This window comes from Hippocampus bargibanti, linkage group LG07 (assembly GCF_051943395.1).
Source record: "Hippocampus bargibanti isolate YZ-2025 linkage group LG07, ASM5194339v1, whole genome shotgun sequence".
In the NCBI taxonomy this organism is placed as follows: Eukaryota; Metazoa; Chordata; class Actinopteri; order Syngnathiformes; family Syngnathidae; genus Hippocampus; species Hippocampus bargibanti.
Window position 1 is genome coordinate 24,198,183 of NC_142740.1, and position 19,222 is coordinate 24,217,404.

The window sequence follows — 19,222 nt, forward strand, 5'->3', positions numbered from 1 at the left end:
AAACATATTTGATATATGTAACAGTATTGACTTGACATAAGGTGACTGTGCTATTTACAATGTGTGAGACCAAGTTTTTTTCCAATAGATTTATATAGCAAGCAGATCTATTTTTTCATGTTATTAGAAGTGTAACAACCCATTAATTTACTACTATTTATATAATGGAGACATTATTGAATTCAAAGTGTTGAATTTCAGGTTGTCATCAGTAAAACTTTCTTTATAATTAATATAACATTAATGAAATTTCCATTTCATTAATGTAATGTTATATTATATTATATTATATTATATTATATTATATTATATTATATTATATTATATTATATTATATTATGTTATAGTGTTTAGTCAAAATACATTTGCAAATATCTATACTTTCTTTCAGAAATCTATGATCAACATGCTTGCCGTTGTTCTTACAGTTTACATCTTTGTAATTCGCTAAAGTGAAAAGTCCCGTGTTGTGAAAAAAAAGTCCAGTTGCAAACATGATTTCATTGTAAAGGATTTTCAGTGTAATATTACAACTTTACGCTTAAAAAAATACACAAAATAAGAGTGTCCAGTTTATGTTGGTTTCCGATAAAGCAGTTTTGTGCTATCATTGAACAGCCTCGCGGTGCAGAGTGCAGGGTTCAATTCAGATTGAGTTTGCATGTTTTCGCTGTGTCTGCCTGGGTTTTCTCTGGGTACTCCCGTTTCTTCTCCCATTTCAATAACATGAATGGCAGGTGGATTGGGCACTCCAAATTGTCCCTTGATTGTTTTTATGTGTACCCTGCGATTAGCGAGCAACCACTTTAGGGTGTACCGGATAGGCTGCAGTATGACTCAGGACCATACATATCCTTGTGGGGAAAAGCAGATTAGAAAATGGATGTATGGATGGATGGATGACGTTTCACATGGACAACGGTGACCAGTGACCATTGGTCAAGAAGACAACGACCTTAAAGAATGAACTGCTGCTACCGCCTAGTGGTCAACAACAAAAAAAGAAACACACACACATGAACACTCGTTACCCTTCTCTTTTAAATGGCATCATTTGAAACCCGCTGTGGCAACACTTGTGATGTCTATGGATAAATCAACAAACAACCAGGGTCAACATTTAAATAAAAATACAATAAACTATTTATTATTCTTTAAAAGTCTGAAGTAACTACCGCAACCTGAATGTCATTTTGAGGAAATTCACACCTGATAGACAATATTTGGCTTCATCCCTTACATTCTTGCACAAAACCTTGCAACAAAAAACACCACATTCTTCTACTTTGAGACAACTCAAAGTTGCTGGGAGAATTCCAGCGGTGTCTTTATTTAGAGGAATTCACAAGACTGAATGGACGGAATCATTTGAGACCCTACATTCGTTGCATGCTAAGATACAGAGGTTGTGAAAACCTAAGTAAAGGCCAGCTTTTGTACCAGGAGTAGCCTTAGATACCACACATTATCTCATTTAAAAGATTACCAGTTAATGTGTTAATCTTGCCAATAAACCCTCATGAATGTGAGGTCTCACATAAATATTCAAAAGCAGTGTAACTAAAGGGCCCCCACCGTACGAGAGGGAGATGGACATCAAGCCATGACTACATGAGGACCCTCAGTGAGGAGAAAACTCCACTCAGCCTCTGCTAATGTGCATTAAGTGCATGATGGGTAAAGGTAGTCAAGGTGATGTGAAGAGGACAAAATGAACTGTTTTGGCTCATTGTATTGCCATTGTGCTGTATGTAATGCTGCACAGGGGAGAAGGTTGGACATAATTGTATATGTACAGTATAATTCAAATAGACCAAGAACCGCTCAAACAACCTCTATGACGATTAACAATATTGTAATACTATTTCCCTTGCCCAGACGTGGGTCACGAGGGCCCCAATTGGCGCCAGGACCCGAAGTGGGGAATGTTGGCCTGATGGCTGGGACTGCACCAATGGGGTGGGATCAGCCCGCAAGGACAATGTGGGTGCCCTTTCCCATGGACTCACCGCCTGTGAGAGGGGCCAAAGAGTGCTCTGATAGGTGGATGGCAGCCAAAGGCTAGGTGTTTAGGGAGAGGTAAGTCTGGGTTTCTGATAGAGAATAGACAGAATAGAAGTTACCATATTTAAAAGTTTCATGCTGTTGTATGTTTATCGATGAGAAGGTTTCTTCAGCCGTCATCTGTACTTCTTTGAAGGTGTCGGACGTTTTCCTTCTTATCCAAGAGGCTTTGTCAGCGAACTAAAACTTTTGTATGCTTAGTTGGCCGAACACAAGGCCCACAATGGAAGCACAAAAAATCTAGGGTCAATCTGAGGTGAACAGACACAGCCTGTTAAACTGTCATCCTCAGGTGATCCGGCCTTGGGTGGAATTTAGGATTTGGTAACTCCTTCACAGGAATAGCTCATGTTACAGCTCAGTTATGTAGCTCGTGTTAGCTCAAGTTACAAATGTATCATTTTATGGAAAGACAACCATTTAAAATGTCTATGTTCTGTTGGTTTATATATGTTGGTTCATGTACCATGGGACTTCCAGGGGCGTGGTATTCAAATCAAGTGTGTTTTACTAATGTATCACTTAAATTTGCATAAACTCACAATAAATAGCTTGGCAGAGTGCTGCAAAGGTTGGGCGTCGGTCAAAGAAGCGCACATGAAGTGGCTTCATGAAAACTGTGCCCCCTGCCGGCAGTAAAAGACAATCTGTGTTCAAGCCTTTGTTCACAGTGTCCGAACAAACATCTCTGACAGTTTCCCTGGTTAAGATGCAGCCCTGGTAACCTGACCAAAGGCGGAATGAATTATGATGATAATTTAATATGATCCCCATTTCAGATTGGTTGTCATACATTATAGCATAACATAATCACACGCAGTGATCATTAATGTAATATACAGGGTATTGACAAATTTCACCTTGATAATAAACAGAAACTGCCTCATCTTTACTCTCCTCAGATATTCAATTATTAATTTGGCTGGAAATATATTTGCAACATTTCATATCTTAAAAAAAAGTCCCCGTCACTCCTGTCCCTTACTTTTTCAACACACTTGTAAAATTGATCTCTCACCTACATTCCTTTTCAAAAGCATTGGGTGGACCACTATTGGCCCACGGGCCATATATCGGACAACATACACCATGTTGTGGTTTCAGTGGCAATTCATATAATTTACAGTATAGTGACCATTGCCTAGACCCAATATACAATATTGTATTAAATAACTGAGGCCTGGAATAGATAAACTATATATGCATGAACTGTTGCAATTTGCAAAGTAGTGATGGACCCCCAAAATGCAAGCAGGAGAGAGGAGCATGATGTACTTGACAAATGGTATTGAATAAAGTCGACAGGAACAAAATCTCAAAGAACAAAGTCATCAGAACAAAAAGGTACAAAGTAGTAAACAAAACCACGAGTAAAACATGACAAGATGAAACAAATGTGACAGGCTGAAACAAAAAGTGACATGAATGGTCGAGTCCTTTTAATTCTCTCTCTCATCTCATTTTCCGTACCGCTTATTCCTCATTAGGGTCGCGGGGGTTGCTGGAGCCCATCTCAGCTGTCTTCGGGCACGAGGCGGGGGACACCCTGAATTGGTTGCCAGCCAATCGCAGGGCACACAAAGACATACAACAGTCACTCTCACACTCACACCTAGGGACAATTTGGAGTGGTTCAATCTGCCTGCCATGCATGTTTTTTTTTTGAGTGTGGGAGGAAACCGGAGGACCCGGAGAAAACCCACGCGGGTCCGGGGAGAACATGCAAACTCCACACAGGGAGGCTGGACCGGGACGCGAACAGGCGACCTCTGCACTGTGAAACCGGTGTGCTAACCACTCGGCTACCGGGCCGCCCGTCCTTTTAATTGTCACATGAATAAAAAAAAACTAACAACTGTGCAGCTGTAGGTGGGACCCAACAGTGCCACCTGTTAGTCGCAAACTGAAACGTGACATGAACTTTGAAACCAGTGAAAATCCATCATACACATTGCAACTGTATAATCCTCTCAAGGTGATCAAAAAATACTTTTCATTCCACCATAATGTAAATTCCACCATAATGACCAACATTAGATTGCAGCTGCGTAGCTGGCTGAATTACAACTGAACTGCACTTGAAAAGTACAACCAAACAAGGATCAAAGAAACGGAAAAAGGTAAGAGTCCAACAGAGGATGTTTTAGGGGTAGCAGCGAGTAGCAATTTCAAATTAAGAATTCAAATTTCAAATGACAAACTCTTCATTATCGCACTGGTATCACTTACAGGCGGACAAATATCTGTACTATAATTTCTACAAGGAACACTCACATTTTTCCACCTTGGGGCCAAGTGATGTCCAGAAAAAAAACATGAGACGCGCTAATTCAGTCCACTGATTGGCAACATATGCGAAGCACTTAAAGGACAACCGACGCCTCTGGAAAAGTTGTGTCCATAATTTCTAAAGTCACTTCAAATGACTTCTACTGAGCTTATTTTACAAAGATTCCACGGCATGTAGCTGTATTTTACGTTTTAAGACTCACGTTTAGAACGCCACTGACCAAGAACAATGCATTTTGCGGTACTTTGTTTGGTCTGAAAACTTCTTGTTGATCCGTGTTGATGGCAAAATTAGAAGGAAAACACAAATAACGCAATGGTGAATCATTGTGTGTTGCAGCAAGACAACTATTTGATATTCGCTGACGCAAATTCCCAGCAGAAAAATCAGCCCATTTCCAATGGAGCTTGGGCGCCATCTTCTGCATTTTCTGGGTGCTACATTGCTGTCATTGACGGCTCGAATTGATATGGGAGGACTCCTTTAATCGATTGCAAACATTTATGCTTTCCTCTTCAGAACTATTTGAATGATATTCATAACTGGATGAGTAACAATAAAGCATCTTCTCCGAATCTGAAGCCATTGTTTTGATTCTCGAGCAAGGCTAGACGTGTTGGCGTGACGTCATGAACAAGGGGGCGAGACTGTCCACAATTCGCAGCTCAATTTGTTGCAGTTTTAGCACACTTTAAGTCATTTTTATTGGTGTTTTGCATTTGACTAAAAATATCAGCCTGCGTGTTTTGGGTATTTTAGAGTTCATCCTGTCTACTTGATATCTAATTTTAAGCAGACTGCTTAAAATTAGCTATAAAACGTTTTTTTCTGATGTCAGTTAGGAAACAAAAAATGGTGTCGGTTGTCCTTTAAGCATATTTCAAGAAGGAAGTCAATCTCAACTGACCACCATTTTAAAGACACAAGAATAAGTCAATCAATATTGATAAGGATGTATATATATATATATATATATATATATATATATATATATATATATATATATATATATATATATATATATATATATATATATATATATATATATATACACACAAAATTTCCATCAATATTGCATCGTTCACAATTCAAAAAAAAAAAAAAAACTGGACACTTGTAAATATGGGTTGTTGCAATATATCTAAATGCATTTCTTGATTCTGCACTATGTACAGTCTTGTTTATAGAACGGTTTTTGCACATCTACATTTGCACAGTATACAGTTGACATTTTTATTTTGTTATGCTTAGAATATCTTGTTTTCTATCCTTTCACTCCCACCCCTACCCCATCCCTCTTCAATTGCTGCTGTGGACTGCAAATTTCCCCATTGCGGGACGAATAAAGGTATTCTGATTCTGATTCTGATTCTGATCGTAGTATACTTTCTCGTGAGTTTGAAAAGTCAGTTGACAATGAAGGATTGGATTTGCCTTTATTAGTCTCGCAGTGGAGAAATTAATTAATTAGGATGTACTGTATTTCTCATTTTCTTTTTGGGTTTACCTTGGACGGTCACTTTCGCTGAGGGCAAACGCTCGAAAATTATTCGACCGAGTGAAGCATCTTTATACAGTATTACACAATCTTGGAGGGGAGTGAGTGCACGCAGCTCGAGCCTTTGACCTGACGTGTCGTCAAGCCCCGCAGCGTCAGCGCTCCAGAGCCCGATATAAAAACTCTGCCCCTTGCCTTCTTCCCCCCTCCTTCGCTGTGAAGACACACAATGAGCAGCAGTACCTCAGCCGATCGGCCCATTTTCACCAAAGAAGAGGACTGCAAGGCCTCCTGGCACGACGCCAACGCCGGCTACAATGAAGCAGACACGCACCTGGAGATTATGGGCAAACCCGTCATGGAGCGCTGGGAAACCCCGTACATGCATTCCCTGGCAACGGTGGCGGCCTCCAAAGGTATACGGTGTTCTCTTATGTTGGCTTCCTTTATCGGACACTTGGTCATTTCCCGGCATTCTGACCCACAAACAAACGTATAATTTAATTGTGTATTTAATTTTCATTTATTCACATATATAATCAACTGTCTTTTGTTTCAACTTCTCAAGCGCCATGATTTTATTTTGTCCAGTGATTGTTTTCCAATGTGAAGGACTTTGTGAATTGCTCAAGCCATTAAAAAAGTTATTTCATGCATGAAATTGGACTGATGCAGATCTAACAAGTATTTGACTTTGTTTTATGATTAACTCACTGGAACACACTTGGGTGAGTGAACAGAGAAGAGTCCGGCAGCTGTCGTGGAAATTGGCCAATATGTCTGCAGGGGGGCGCTAAGGGGTGGGAGGCAATCCACTCACATCATCTTTCTTTGCTTTGTATGAAAATAGTCTCATGCACGCATGTGCAGGATAAGTGTCAGTGCCATTTTTTAAAAATAAATTAATAAATATGAAAATTATTTCAGTTTATATGTAAAATGCGAACTTAACTAATGATTTAAGTAATTAAAGGCCAATAAATCATTGGGAAGACAGCAACTCTCAAGCTACTCACATCTATTTATATTCTTGAAACCCGATAAGCTTTCCAGCCACATCGAACCAACTGCTGATTCTTCAAACGGAACCCATGAAACAAATAACAGTATATACTGTACTGTATATATTTTAACTCATTCACTGCCAAACGTGCAAAAATGTCTCCACTCCAGTGCTAGGGTCTTTGTCATTGTCACTTGAATTTCAGGACCCACAGAATATTGAGTTTTAGGACGACATCAACATTCATTACAGCGTTAGAAACCTTAGAGTCTAAGGGTTAGACTATCTTCTTTCAACAGAAATAAATAGTTAATTCCTAAGTTCAATGGGTCTGGAGTTATCTGACCTTGAAAGTGGGGGTGGCTGTACAAAAGGTAAACGCTGTTTTTCCCTCCCACAAGGGAGGGAAAAACCAGATGTCTGACCGAAGCTTGAAATGCACCTCCCGTCCACCCACAGAAAAACATATCCTGTGACTGTAAAGTGACCTTGAGAGTTTTGAAAGGTGCTTATGAATGAAATGTATTAATGTAATAATAATAATAATAATAATAATAATAATAATAATAATAATAATAATAATAATAATAATTATTATTATTATTATTATTATTATTATTAAAACCCAAACAAATTGGGGAATGGTGCTCTACGTCATATTTTCAATTCTCGAATTAGAAATCTGATACTCTCTTCTTTCATCAGAAAAAAGTTAATTCCTAAATTATATGGGTCTGGAGTTATATGAGCTTGAAATGAGGGTGGCTGTCCAAAATACAATGTATATTTAATTATATAGCCCTATAACAACGGATGAAGCTGGAACAAAGCGCTAACATGGAAAAAAGGGAAATGCTGCTCCCTTGTGGAAAAGAAAATACATGTAAAACATTGCCAGATGCCATTTCCAGAGGACATGGCCAGCGCTTTATCGGCACCCAAGCATGAAAAAACAAAACCAAACAAATTCGGGAATGGCGTTCGCCGTCATATTTTCAATTCCCGAATAAATTTGCGAATGGATTAAATTGCTGCATCGCCACTGAACCTATTTTGTTGAATTCACTATGACCCTTTTGAATGTCAAAACAAAAGATGTCAATTTTAACATCCTGTAGTTTTTGGTGGATGTAATTGGGTCTGATACAATACATATTGATTCATCTACAACATCATGTCACAACAGCAAGTGCTGAAGAATGAATTACTGTATCTTTGTGTTGTCATATTATTTTGTTATTTATTTTTGTTTCCTTTCTTTCCTTTCCTCTTCTTTTCATAACTTTGCTGCTGTTTTACTTCCGGGTAGAGTGAACCCTGGCGTGAATAGCTGCCGCTGCTCACCCGCACAAAAAATAAAATAAAATCCCATGACTGTAAAGTGTCCTTGAGAGTTTTGAAAGGCGCTTAGAAATTAAATGTATTATTCTTATATAGCGCTTTGACAACAGCTGAAGCTCTTAACATGGACAGCTATCATGATGGTGTTTCTGTTGTTGTGTCATCGAGGTGGTCGGGTTCTGGAGATCGGATTCGGAATGGCCATAGCTGCCACCAAAGTGGAGTCTTTTCCCATTGAGGAGCACTGGATCATTGAGTGCAACAATGGTGTCTTTGCCCGACTGGAGGACTGGGCCAAGTCTCAACCACACAAGGTTTGTTGACTCCCGACTATAATGTGATTTTTTTGGGGGGGTCTGGTTTATTTGCCTCACTGCCTTTGTGGTTGCAAGTAAAGATGTTCCTGAATACTTTTTTTGTCTTTGTAGGTTGTGCCCCTCAAGGGTCTCTGGGAGGAAGTTGTGCCCACCTTGCCAAATAACCACTTTGATGGTAAGAAATCACATAAGATGCAAATAAATTATGCCGACGTTGACTTTCTGAAGTTATTTAAAGGACAACCGACACCATTTAGTTTCCTAACTGACATCAGAAAAACCTTTTATAGCATCTAAAATACCCAAACCACGCAGGCTGATATTTTTAGTCAAATGCAAAGCACCAATAAAAATGACTTAAAGTGTCCCAAAACTACTTCAAAATGAACTCAGAAGGTTTTACTTTCAGAAGGTCCCGCCCCCTTATTCGTGATGTCACGCCAGGACGTCTTGCCTTGCTCTAGAATCAAAACAATGGCTTCAGATTCGGAGAAGATGCTTTCTTGTTACTCATCCGGTTATGAATATGATTCAAATAGTTCTGAAGAGGAAAGCATAAATGTTTGCAATCGATTAAAGAAGTCCTCCCGTATCAATTCGAGCGGTCAGGACTCCAATGTAGCATTCTAGAAAATGCACAAGATGGCGCCCAAGCTCCGTTGGACATGGGCTGATTTGTCTGCAGGGAATTTGTGTCAACTAGTATCAAATAGTAGTCTTGGTGCAACACACAACAATTCACGATCACGTTATTTATGTGTTTTCCTTCTAATTTTGCCATCAACACGAAGTTTTCAGACCAAACAAAGCGCCCAAAATGCATTGTGTGTCACTTTCTCGGTCAGGGGCGTTCCTGACGTGACGTCGCGTCAGGCATCGTCATCAACTCAAAAACAAGACTTTCTGAATATTCAGCGCGAGTCTTAAAACGTAAAATATAGCTATATGTGGTGGAATATTTGTAAAATACGCTCAGTAGAAGTCATTTGAAGTGATTTTACAAATTATGGACACAACTTGTCCGGAGGTGTCGGTTGCCCTTTAAGCATCGCAGATGGCTGTACACTTACTTCTATGTAACAATTTGTCTCCCCTTGCAGGTATCCTGTATGACACGTACCCTCTGTCTGAGGACACATGGCACACTCACCAGTTTGACTTTATCAAGGTTGGCTCCGAGTTTGATGCTGTAATCCCGACAGTTTTTTCGCTTGCATGAAATCGTCTAGAACGGCAAATGTTATTCAATTGATCGGAAAATCACATCATATGTTGGTGCGCCTGAAGGTCTGATTTGTCTACATATGTCTGTAGGGTCACGCTCACCGAATGCTGAAGCCTGGCGGCGTACTTACCTACTGCAATCTGACCTCCTGGGGCGAGCTGCTCAAAACCAAATACAACAATATTGATACCATGTTTCAGGTCAGTTGTCATCAACAAATGTGGTTCTCGATTGGAAATGTTACACAACCTGAATGCAATCTGTCGATGTGAAGACCATTACAAGTTAACTTTATAGCATTGTTGCTAACAATTTGGGTTGGGTGCTAAAATATCAAGTTGACATCTCCTGTGTAATTTGGCTGTAACAAGAGTGGAATTGAGTGTGTCCTGCCCCCAGTTCGTGACGTCACGCCAAGACGTCTTGCATTGCTGGAGAATCAAAACAATGGCTTCAGATTCGGAGAATATGCTTTCTTGTTACACATCCAGTTATGAATATAATTCAAATAGTTCTGAAGAGGAAAGCATACATGTTTGCAATCGATTAAAGAACTTATTCCGTGCTATTTTGAGGCAACATTGGGGGGAAATGTCTCACCCAAAAAGAGGCAGAAAATGGCCACCGAGCTCCTGTGAGGAATTAATCAGCCTGTTTCCACAGGCTGATAAATTCCTTACATGGAGCTTGGACACCCTCTTCTGGCTCTTTCTGGTGCAACATGACGTTTTCAGACCAAACAAGCATTGACGTGATGGAAGGACTGCTACAATGTGACATTTTTTTCAGTCAGGGGCGTTCCTTCAGTGACGTCACGTACGGACTCGTCACCAACTCAAAAACAAGACTTCCAGAATATTCAGCACAAGTCTTAAAACGTAAAATATAGCTATATGCGGTGGCATCTTTGTAAAATACGCTCAGTAGAAGTCATTTGAAGCCATTTTACAAATTATGGACACAACTTGTCCGGAGACGTCGGTTGTCCTTTAAGGTTCTACTTTGTTTCCCGTTATTTCCTCCATTGTGGGATCAATCAAGATCAGTTCACTCTTTTTCTTATTATGCTATCCATTAGTAAAGTAATTGATTTTAGATCACCTGTTGATTAACATGTTACATTTCTCTCAGGCACAGTTTTTTTTAGCATCTAAATGGCTAAAGCATGACCAAAGTTCAGTTTTTATTAGGTGTTTAAGGACCTGTCAGCTGAACTAAAGCGTCCTACCATTAGGATTCAATTGAATCAACAAGACTGCTAAAAGGGTAAACATGGACTCTTGAAGACGATTAACAACAAGCAGTTTTTCTCGTCAAATATCAATATTGCATTCTCCAAATGACCTATTTCTGCCATATTGTTCTGTGAAAAGATCTCGGATTTAATCATCACTATTCAGGCCTTGTGTGGTTCATAGGCAGAGCAAATCCATTGTACATCAGGCTTTAGTGTGTAACATGCTGCAATAAATTCTCTTACTGATAACACCAGCATCACAGTTTACAGAGTGATTGTTAATGATTTCAGGAGAGCCAGGTGCCTCATCTGCTTGAAGCCGGCTTCAAGAAAGAGAAGATAAGCACTACCACCATGGACATTGTACCTCCCACTGAGTGCAAATACTATTCCTTCCAAAAGATGATCACCCCCACCATTATCAAGGAGTAAAGTGCAGAACACAGCTGAAACCTTTTTTTAAACTACCATGTGCCTCCTTTGACCCCCACTTTGTCCTTATTTGTTTCCCAGCTTTCAATAAAACCAAATTATATCCACGGGTTACAGAATTTTTCCATTTACACCATGCTGGCAAGTCACGTAAGAATAACGGGAACGCTTTTACGCTCAGAAGCACATGTACAGTCAACAAGTGGTATTTAATGTTGAGACATTCAAAACTGTTTTTGTGGCCTAGTGGGATGCTACAAAGCAACAACTGTATGCATTACTGTGAAGATATGAGAGTGCACGTCAGATGAACAGAACAATCTCTTAGGGTAAATGTGTCACAAAATGATTACTTTTCCGATGGCTGACATTTCATTTATTTAAACTAATTTTTCTGTTTATTGTGATATTCTATTTTTTTTAGACTCATTTTGCGTTTTTCATCAGCTGTAAGCGATAATAATCAAAATTCTAACAAATAAAAGCTTGAAATATCTTTAAATGCATGTTATGAGTCAAAATAATGTATTCATTTCATCTTTTAAGTTTAATTACTTAAATGAATGAAGTTTTTTTGCGATATTCAAATTTTCTGAGTAGTACTTATATTTCTGAAGCTCAAAATATGTTGGGTATTTGGGTGGACTTAATTTGCTTTGGGTCCGCTACAAAGTTGGGAGTTGGGGCCACCTGGTGTCAGTCACTGTAAACCAAGGCATTTCTGGTTTACTACTTTCAAATGCTGATATTTTTATACAAAGCTAACATGGAGAACTTACAGCTTTGAAACAGGAATGAGTATATCAGAGTGACAACTCATATTAGAGTTATCGGAAAGTCAGAGGCAAAAGAGGATATGAAGGTAGCTGGTAAAGCAAGGTTAGATGGAGGACAACGATTTGCTGTTGTCACGTTTCGGTTTGGAACCAACGGGTGGCATTGTCGGGCCCCACCTGCAGCTGCACAGGTGTTGGTCGATGTAATCAGTGGCATGACCATTCAGTGGCGGGTCATTGTTTGTTTTACCCTGTCGGGTTTGTTTCACCTTGTCATGTTTTACTTATGGTTTTGTTTGCTACTTTGGACCTTTTTAGTTCTGATGACTGTTGTTTGAGATTTTGTTCCTGCTGACTTTATTTCATACGATTTGGCAAATACACCCTGCTCCTCCCTCCTAGCTGCTTTTTTGGGGGGTACACCACCATGCAAATAGTGACAGCTGTGGCGACCCCTGAAGGGAAAAGCCAAAAGGAAACGAAGACGACCCTGGAGAACTGACGTCTCATTAAACAAAAAAAACAACCAGAGTTGTTTAAAAACAGGCAGAATAAAGTCTAATGTTAAATAACATTGAATTTATTAAAGTGATTTCTTCCACATCTACACCAAGGACGAGTGACGTCCCAAATGAAACCAGAACCACGAGCCCGGGTATGCACACATACAGTCATAAATGATGCCAATATTTACTTCCGATACCAGATTGCCAACTTCTTCTCACGTTTGATCTTTTTCTGCAACTGCAATGTTCCATAGAGGAGAGCTTCTGCGGTGGGTGGGCACCCTGTGCAAGACCAGAAATGAATAAAAGTTAATATTTTCGTTCTGAATTTCCTTTAAAGAGAGGCGCTTCAGAAGAAAAAGAAGACTTCACCCTCGGCACAGTGGTAACGTTTGACATTTTTCCAATTGCACGACATTTAAAAATATTGAAAGGACAACCAACACCATTTTTTTGTTTCCTGACTGACATCAGAAAAAGATTTTATAGCATCTAAAATACCCAAAACACACAGGCTGATATTTTTAGTCAAATGCAAAACACCAATAAAAAATGAGTTAAAGTGTCCCAAAACTACTTCAAAATGACCGCGGAGATGCTGAATTTCAGAAGGTCCCGCCCCCTTGTTCGTGACATCACGCCAGGACGTCTCTTGCCTTGCTCTAGAATCAAAACAATGGCTTCAGATTCGGATTATGCTTTCTTGTTACTCATCCAGTAATGAATATGATTCAAATAGTTCTGAAGAGGAAAGCATAAATGTTTGTAATCGATTAAAGAAGTCCTTCCGTGTCATTTTGAGGCGTCTGGACTCCAATTTAGCGTCCCAGAAAATGCACAAGATGGCGCCCAAGCTCCGTTGGAAATGGGCTGATTTGTCTGCTGGGAATTTGTGTCAACCAGTATCAAATAGTTGTCTTAGTGCAACACACAACGATTCACCATCGCGTTATTTATGTGTTTTCCTTCTAATTTCGCCATCAACACGGATCAACACAAAGTTTTCAGACCAAACAAAGTACCCAAAATGCATTGGGTGTCACTTTCTCGGTTAAGGCCGTTCCAGACGTGACGTCACGTCAGGCATCGTCATCAACTCAAAAACAAGACTTCTTGAATATTCAGTGCGAGTCTTAAAACCTAAAATATAGCTATATGCCGTGGAATCTTTGTAAAATATGCTCAGTAGAAGTCATTTAAAGTGATTTTACAAATTATGGACACAACTTGTCCGGGGCGTCGGTTGTCCTTTAAATGTTACTGTGAGCACAGTTAAGAAAGATTTTAATAATGGTGGACTGAAACTGATTACCGTATTTTGCAGTGTATCAGATGCACCGGAGTATAAAGCGCACCCCCAATGAATGGTGTATTTTCAAACTTTTTCCATATATAAGGCGCACTTTCAATGAATGAAAAAGGTTTTCAAAAAATAATATATAAACATTTTCTAAACATAAAGCACACCACATGATGAGGGGCTACAGTAGAGGCTGGGGTTCCGCACTACTACTTCTTCTACAGGGGGAAATGGAGTTGGTGGCTGCTGACAGTAGTTGTGAGACCTGTTGTGGCTCAATCTTCCTTCACATATAAGGTGCGTGCGTATAAGGTGCAGAATCATCTTTTTAAAAAAACGAAGGCTTTTGAGTGTGCCTTATACCCCGGACAATACATTAGTTTCAGTTGTTTTCTATTCAGAAATGTCGGAAGTTGGAGGTTTCCCCATAAATTGGAATGGCTGTTTGACCCCTACAGGTTATCCTAATATATGCAATGTAATCATAATATGAATATATGTATTGAGTATACCTGGAACATAAATATCCACTGGTACAATTCGGTCACAGCCTCTGACGACGGCATAAGAATAGTGATAGTAGCCTCCTCCGTTTGCACAGCTGGATTAGGAGAGATTTAACAATCATGGGTCCGGCATTGATTATAAAAGAAATATGTTGAGAAATAAAACATCCACCAATACCAATACCAATATGCACAGGAAGACATCAGTGACACTTTATTTTCACGCAGGCATTCTACAATTTAGAAAAGTGCTTTAGTGGTCATCTTACCTTCCCATGGAAATGACGTATCTTGGCTCTGGCATCTGGTCGTACACCTGTTGGAGATGAGTATTAATACTAAATAGTAGATGCAATACATATCGGTAGCTGAATTGTCCTTGTCAAAGTTGCGGGTAACCTGGAGTCTTCATGTCTACTGATTTTCGGCGAGAAGTGACTGATCAACAGCCTATTGCAAAGAATTTGGACAACCCAGTACATCTTTTACTCTCTAGTCATTACAGAAAATACGTCTGTGATGGAGCCCTTTGATGAATTAGCCAGTGTGGCTTCGTGCAAGTGTCAGTCGTTTGCTGTATGCGCACCAAAGGGTAAGATATCTTCTGTGGGGGGGAATTTAATCCACACAAGTCTTAACTAAGGCAAAAAGAATGGATTTATACATTTCTCTTTACTTTAAAAACAAAAATTACTACAATTATCAGTCTTGAAAATAATTGCAAGCCAAAGTTCCGAGCCCAGTCGTCATCGTAATAAAATACAATACCATACATCCTCATTTATATAGCGCTTTCATAACACCTGCAACTGTAACAAAGCGCTTCACATAATAGTCCAAAAGCAAAATAATAAACACAACAGGAACATAAAAACAACAGTTGTGCAATCTTAACGACTTTCTCCATGTACTCTACGATAATTGAGTACAAGACAAACACTATTACATGAAGCAGTTCTAGATGAAAGAGGAGCGGATGAAAGCCTCATTTTCACCAGCGGATCAGACACGTCATGGTGGAATGTGCACAACAAAAAGAAAGCTGTACTTTGCGACGTTTCCATAAGAAAAACACTTGTCTCACGTTAGTTTGCGGGGGTGACAACATAAGGGTTGCTGTGAGTGGACAGGAGGAGGGACTGTCCTCCTCTGATAGGGGGAAAAAAGGATCACCAAAAACTACATAAATAAAAATCACCAGCCAAACTGTTGGCTGTTAAATGCTATCATAGTTGACGAAAAATGTTTCAATTGGGTTTAACGCAATGTCGTCGGTATGCAAATGCGCCGAATCATGTGAACTGTATTGACCATATACCACCATAAATGCTGAGAACACAATAACATTAAACTTCTTTATACAGTTGATCATTCCCCCCTCACCTTTCTCAGTGCTGGAGCCATTTTATTTGTCAATGTCCCGGCCACAATCATGACATCAGCCTGTCTGGGACTGGCTCTGAACACGACGCCGAAGCGGTCCATGTCATAGCGGGGCGCAGCCATGTGCATCATCTCCACCGCACAGCAGGCTAAGCCGAAGGTCATAGGCCACAGAGAGCTCTGCAGGAACAAACACAGCCGTTCTCAAGGGTAGTTCTAAAGCGAGTGAGTCATTGGATGTGTAATATGTACAGAGATTTTAATTCAACAATAAGTTCACCAATAGTTGTAGTCTCCAGTGGTGTATATTTGCACTGCATCTGGGATTCACGATTCAATTTAGATTATTTTTTGTCACCTGAGAGCCACATACCTAAAGTGTTTCTCTCTGGAGTAAACCACAGGGCAGCCGAATGTACATGACAAAATAACAACATGTAATGCAAATATAAAAATGGATTACTTTAACTCATTCACTGCCAGACGATGTGCAAAAAAGTGTCCACTCCAGTGCCAGGGTTTTTGTCATTGCCACTCCGATTCCAGGACCCACAGAATATTGGGTTTTAGGACTACATAAACATTCAATGCAGCATAAGAAACCTTAGACTGTCTTCTTTCATCAGAAAAAATAAGTTAATTGCTAAACTATATGGGTCTGGAGTTATATGTACTTGAAGTGAGGATGGCTGTCCAAAATACAGTAAAGTCTCGTTATATCGATATCGGATATATCGATAGTCCCGGTTATATCGATACTATTTCTATGCACGCATGGAGAAAATTACATGCAAACAGGGTCGGATATATCGATAGTCCCGGTTATATCGATATTTTTTCGGACTCCCTTGAATATCGATATAACGAGACTTTACTGTAAAATGCAATACATACATATTAGTTGATAGAACGCTTTACCAACAGCTGAATCTGGAACAAAGCGTTAACATGGAAAAAAGGGAAACACTGCCCCTTGTGGAAAAGAAAAAAACATTGCCAGAGGCCATGGCCAGTAATTTATCAACACTCAAACATGAAAAAAACGGGAATGGCGGTATGTAATATTTTCCATTCCCGAATAAATTTGTCAATGGCAGTGAATGAGTGAATATTGTACTGTTCAAATATACAAATAGAGAATGAGATAAATTATAAAGGCCATAGGGCTCATACGAGGAGCACAGAGGATTTTCTGTTTAAAAAAAGCTGGTAAACATATCTTAAATGCTATTCTATCAATAAAACAAAAAAGATTATTCTTATATTTCGCCTGTATAATTTTGTGGCTCGTGAATGAACATCAGCCACGGGTTGTTGCTTCGTGAAGCATAGCGGAAAGATGCTTGGTCACAATAGCTGCATTATTAAGTATGGGAATTCAAGTGGAATTGTAACCAAGAACAAACACAAAAGACAGTTAACTCACCCTGCGTGCCCAATTTATTAGGTCATCCAGTTTGGTGACAACATACTCTCCCTTGCTACTGGCGACAGACGATGGTTTGGCAGCCGCCACCGCCGTGCTTTTCTCTCGGATGGGAACCACACTGCAAGATAGCACAGTAAATTGTTGTAGGGTACTTTGAGAGAGAAAAAAAGAGGCTGCAGACAGAAATCCTTTAATTGCAAGATTGCTACTTTCCTAGGCATCTTGTAGCTTTTATTTTATTTCAACAAACTCACCTTGTGATGGTATTGTCACTTATACCAGCACTGTGCAGGCTCTTCTGCTGAAGAAATAAGGATGAAATGGTTCTGTGGTACATAGAACATGTCACGCAGAGTTAGCAAATTAATCTTAGAGACATTAGTATTAGTTCTTGTGTACCACAACATAGCATACGGTCTTTGAAATTAATCTGGACAACAGTAGAGCTGAAGTCAAGCAATTAATGCATTTACAGTTTCACAACTGGTAAATTACCATTTATCATAGCCTAACAGTCAACAAAGAACCACTGTAGAAAGATGTCATATAAGGCTAAATCTACCTTGAGCAAGGTTATGGCATTTCAAGGGCTGATATCGCCTGATGTAATTGACCAAACCCTCAAGGATCTCTGAGTAAACTTGGTCTGAATTTGCACCACATGGAAATGAATTTATCTGTTGAGCTTTGAAGTTAAATAAGGCCCATGTCCCAATACACTTCGAAGCAAATTACCTTAAGAAACACCATCTTTTCAATTGATACAACACACAGTCAAACGACATCCTCAGGAGCAAGTGGAGCAAGCGATCTGATTTGCTCAAACAACATCTTAGGGTTGTTTACAAAGAGTGCCAGCTTGGCACCGGAAAAATGGGTGCCATTATGTTGAAAAGTAAGGTGTGAACATACTCATTTTAATTTCTTCGCTTACCTTGCACAAAAACTGCCAGACATGGCCAGGCGAGGCGCTGCAAATCAATGACATACATGAAGTATTTTGGATAAAAATGTGAATCAATTATGTAACAACGCCACTTAATTTCCAAATAGGTCAAAAACCAAAATAAATATCTATATATACTGTCTATTCTTTTCGTCCTTTTGCTCAAGAATATTAACCCAACAATCTGTTATGAGAGGATAACAATGATGGTAATCACCAACTCATAGATAAACAAATGCAAACTTAAATAAATGACAGCAAGGATCTTGCGCTTGAGTGTTTGTTTCGTCTGTCTGTGTATAATGTTGCTGTCACCCAAACAACAGGTCGTTTTCAGGTAAAACAGGCGTCTGTTTAGCTCACTTGTTAGCTAGCAAGCTGCGATCATACAAAAGCAAGGTCAGCGTGCGTATGCGCATTAAAATTCGTCCTCCGGATAGAGACCGAAGACAAAACTCAATACCGCAGCTTGTGGTTTTCCAAATTACAAATACAAGTTGCAAATTAATGTCAAAAAATAAATTCAATAAAGTTAACAAAAACGTAGCATTTGACGCGAAACATTACATACCGACCAATGCCGCCATCTTTGGAGGTGTGTTTACGTCACAGGTCTGTTTGTGCTAATGACGTGCTAACGGCTAGGGGGCGCTGCACTGCGGTCAAAATACAACAATATTACAAGTGATTTAACTGGAGGGACATTCTCAATCCTGAAGTTTTGACCTCAAATTGTAACCCCTAGCACTGTTAATATGTTTGGATGAAAAATTCTTCGGTGAAGCCTCACGTTAAAGGACAACCGATGTCACTTTTTTGTTTCTTAACTGACATCAGAAAAAAACGTTTTATAGCATCTAAAATACCCAAAACACACAGTATGATATTTTTATTCATGCAAAACACCAATAAAAATGACTTAAAGCAGGTGTGTCCAAAGTCGGTCCTCGAGGGCCGCTGTCCTGCCTG

The 19,222-nt window shown here is 39.5% G+C and overlaps 2 protein-coding genes across 2 annotated transcripts; one reads left to right on the plus strand and one right to left on the minus strand.

The window, feature by feature from the left end:
• The first annotated feature begins 6,026 nt into the window (after positions 1–6,026).
• Positions 6,027–11,517, plus strand: gamt (guanidinoacetate N-methyltransferase). Its single transcript, XM_089001142.1, has 6 exons — positions 6,027–6,268; positions 8,365–8,510; positions 8,625–8,688; positions 9,614–9,681; positions 9,828–9,938; positions 11,267–11,517. The coding sequence occupies exons 1-6, from the start codon at positions 6,082–6,084 to the stop codon at positions 11,405–11,407; spliced, it is 717 nt and encodes a 238-aa protein (XP_088857268.1). The 5' UTR covers positions 6,027–6,081; the 3' UTR covers positions 11,408–11,517.
• A 1,230-nt stretch (positions 11,518–12,747) lies between these two features.
• Positions 12,748–18,875, minus strand: ndufs7 (NADH:ubiquinone oxidoreductase core subunit S7). Its single transcript, XM_089001143.1, has 8 exons — positions 18,825–18,875; positions 18,242–18,278; positions 17,562–17,633; positions 17,305–17,425; positions 15,879–16,058; positions 14,765–14,811; positions 14,502–14,590; positions 12,748–12,971 (listed from the first exon to the last, which is right to left on the minus strand). The coding sequence occupies exons 1-8, from the start codon at positions 18,838–18,840 to the stop codon at positions 12,874–12,876; spliced, it is 660 nt and encodes a 219-aa protein (XP_088857269.1). The 5' UTR covers positions 18,841–18,875; the 3' UTR covers positions 12,748–12,873.
• Between the last annotated feature and the right edge of the window lie 347 nt (positions 18,876–19,222).